This window comes from Solanum tuberosum, unplaced genomic scaffold (genome assembly GCF_000226075.1).
Source record: "Solanum tuberosum cultivar DM 1-3 516 R44 unplaced genomic scaffold, SolTub_3.0 scf00192, whole genome shotgun sequence".
Taxonomy (NCBI): domain Eukaryota; kingdom Viridiplantae; phylum Streptophyta; class Magnoliopsida; order Solanales; family Solanaceae; genus Solanum; species Solanum tuberosum.
In genome coordinates, this window is record NW_006239115.1 from 256,696 (window position 1) to 259,045 (window position 2,350).

The following is a 2,350-nucleotide window of genomic DNA, read 5'->3' on the forward strand; positions in this document are numbered from 1 at the left end:
AGAAGAAAACAATTCTGGAGATGTGCAAAATCAAGTTTTGAGGTAAAATTTCAAGATGAAATGGACAAACTTAATAAACTTGGTAATAAGAAGATTTGTGAGGATTTGTTACATTATGAAAAAAAGACATGGTGTAAAGCATATTTTAAGGAGCATGCTAAGTGTGATATTGTTGAGAATAATATGTGTGAGACATTTAATTCTTGGATATTAGCTGCTAGACATAAATCAATTATCACCATGTTAGAGGAGATTAGACATAAGATAATAGATAGAAATGTTGAGATGAGAAAATTTGTTGACACTTGGATATCAGACATTTCTCATATGGCAAGTTTAGTACTTGAAGAAAACAAAGAATATGCTAGAGATTGTCAAGTTAGGTTCAATGGCTAATTTGGATATGAAATTTTAGATAATCATTATAGGCATATTATTGATATCAGAAAGAAGACATGTACTTGTAGATACTGGCAATTGAGAGGCATACCATGTCAACATGCTGTTTTGGCATATCAGCATGCAGGCCAAGACCCTGAAGATCATGTTGTACATTGGTATAAAAAAGATACTTTCATAAAGGCTTATAATTACTTTATCCAGCCAATACCTAACATGAAAATGTGGCCTCACACTAGTGATATAGTGATTGAGCCTCCTGAACCAAAGCAAATGCCTGGCAGACCACCAAAATGCAGAAGAAAGTCAAAGGATGAGCCAAGATAGAAGTATGGAAAGTTGTCCAGGAGAGGTGTAAAAATGACTTGCTCCAAGTGTCATCAACAAGGCCACAATAATAAAGCCTGCAAATATGTGGTAATACTCAAGCCAACCTTTAATTACTTCAATTAAATAGATAAAATGCAATACAATTTTTCTTTTCCTTATTTACACTATTGAATCTTCTGAAATGGATTAGCCTGGAAGCTCAAGCCAACCTGCAAGCTCAAGCCAACCTGCTAGCTCAAGTCAGCCTCAAAGCTCAAGGCAACCTACAGGTTATAGCCAGCCACCAAGCTCAAGTGTAGGTTCTAGCCAGCTACCAAGCTCAAGGAAACCAACAAGTTTTAGCCAACCACCAAGCTTAGGCCAACCTGTAGGTTCTAGCCAGCCACCAAACTGGAGACCATCACAACATGTCAGCTCAGGCCAACAATCAACTTCTATTTGTGATGATACTTCAATTGTTAGAAGAGTTCAACAAGCTGGAAGAGGCAGGGGAAGAGGCAGAGAAAGAGGCAGGGGAAAAGTCGGGGGGAGAGGAGGTGATGATACTTCAACTGTTACAGGAGGGCAACAAGCAGGAAGAGGTAGGGGAATAGAAGGAGCGATCAACATCAACAAGAGGAAAACAAAAGGACCTAAGAACTGTGGGATTTGGCACCTACACTGATGATATAAGTGGCAGACAAACATTAAAATGTAAAGAGTATAACCAACTTCAATTATTTATAATCTACTTTGATAATAGGCACTTATTTTAGTTTATTGTATACAGCCTGGTACAACAGGTGAAAGAGTTGTTACTCCAGCTGTTTTCAAGTGTGCAACACCAACAAACATTGATATTGGTTATAAGCCTCGTGGGCTGAAATGGAAGGGTAAAGATGCTATCACCATTCCACAATTACAACGCATGAGTAAGTCCAAAGGGGGTGGATCTGCAAACGTCTAGTGCAACAAGAGCAAGAACAGAGGGGTGTGACTACTTTAATATGTTTTGGGTGTTTTTGATGTACACTTAGAGGTTGTTTTATTTGAATATGTAATGCAAGCAGGAAACAATACTGAGACTGCTTTAATATATATGTTTTGTGATGTTTTTGATGTACACTATAACTAGTGGTTTAAATGTGGATTTTCTTACAAGGAAATGCCAAGAATTTTTTGTCGATCATTCATGCTTGTTTGGAGCTTAATGTTATTATGTTGTTCACTTAGTATGGTTATTGTTCTTTGGAGGTGAAGAAAGCAAGGAAGAAGCTTGAAAAAACGTCACTTAAGGCATCTCCGTAGAAATTATAATTTGGCTCGTGAAATCAAATTCCAGGCAGAGCACTTCGTGCCCTCTCCGCGTCGTGGAGAGGGATTCCAAATTAATTCAACAAAGCGAGTTTGAGGCAGAACACTCGCGGAGATGAGCAATTGTGTGCGAATGGGAATTTAAAGATGCCTCCGCGTCGCGGAGATGAGCAAATATGATAGATTAATGAACAACTTATCTCCATTCCTTCTTCCAAAAATCAGTACAACAGAAAACACAAGACTACTAATACAAATCACTCTAAGACTACTAACATAAAATATTTCCATATAGCGAAAAATCACAAGTGCAATAAACGCATATGAT

At 37.8% G+C, this 2,350-nt stretch overlaps 1 protein-coding gene across 1 annotated transcript; it reads left to right on the plus strand.

Annotated features, from left to right (window-relative positions):
• The first annotated feature begins 544 nt into the window (after positions 1–544).
• Positions 545–1,675, plus strand: LOC107062019 (uncharacterized). Its single transcript, XM_015312194.1, has 3 exons — positions 545–816; positions 920–1,310; positions 1,512–1,675. The coding sequence occupies exons 1-3, from the start codon at positions 760–762 to the stop codon at positions 1,673–1,675; spliced, it is 612 nt and encodes a 203-aa protein (XP_015167680.1). The 5' UTR covers positions 545–759.
• Positions 1,676–2,350: the final 675 nt, after the last annotated feature.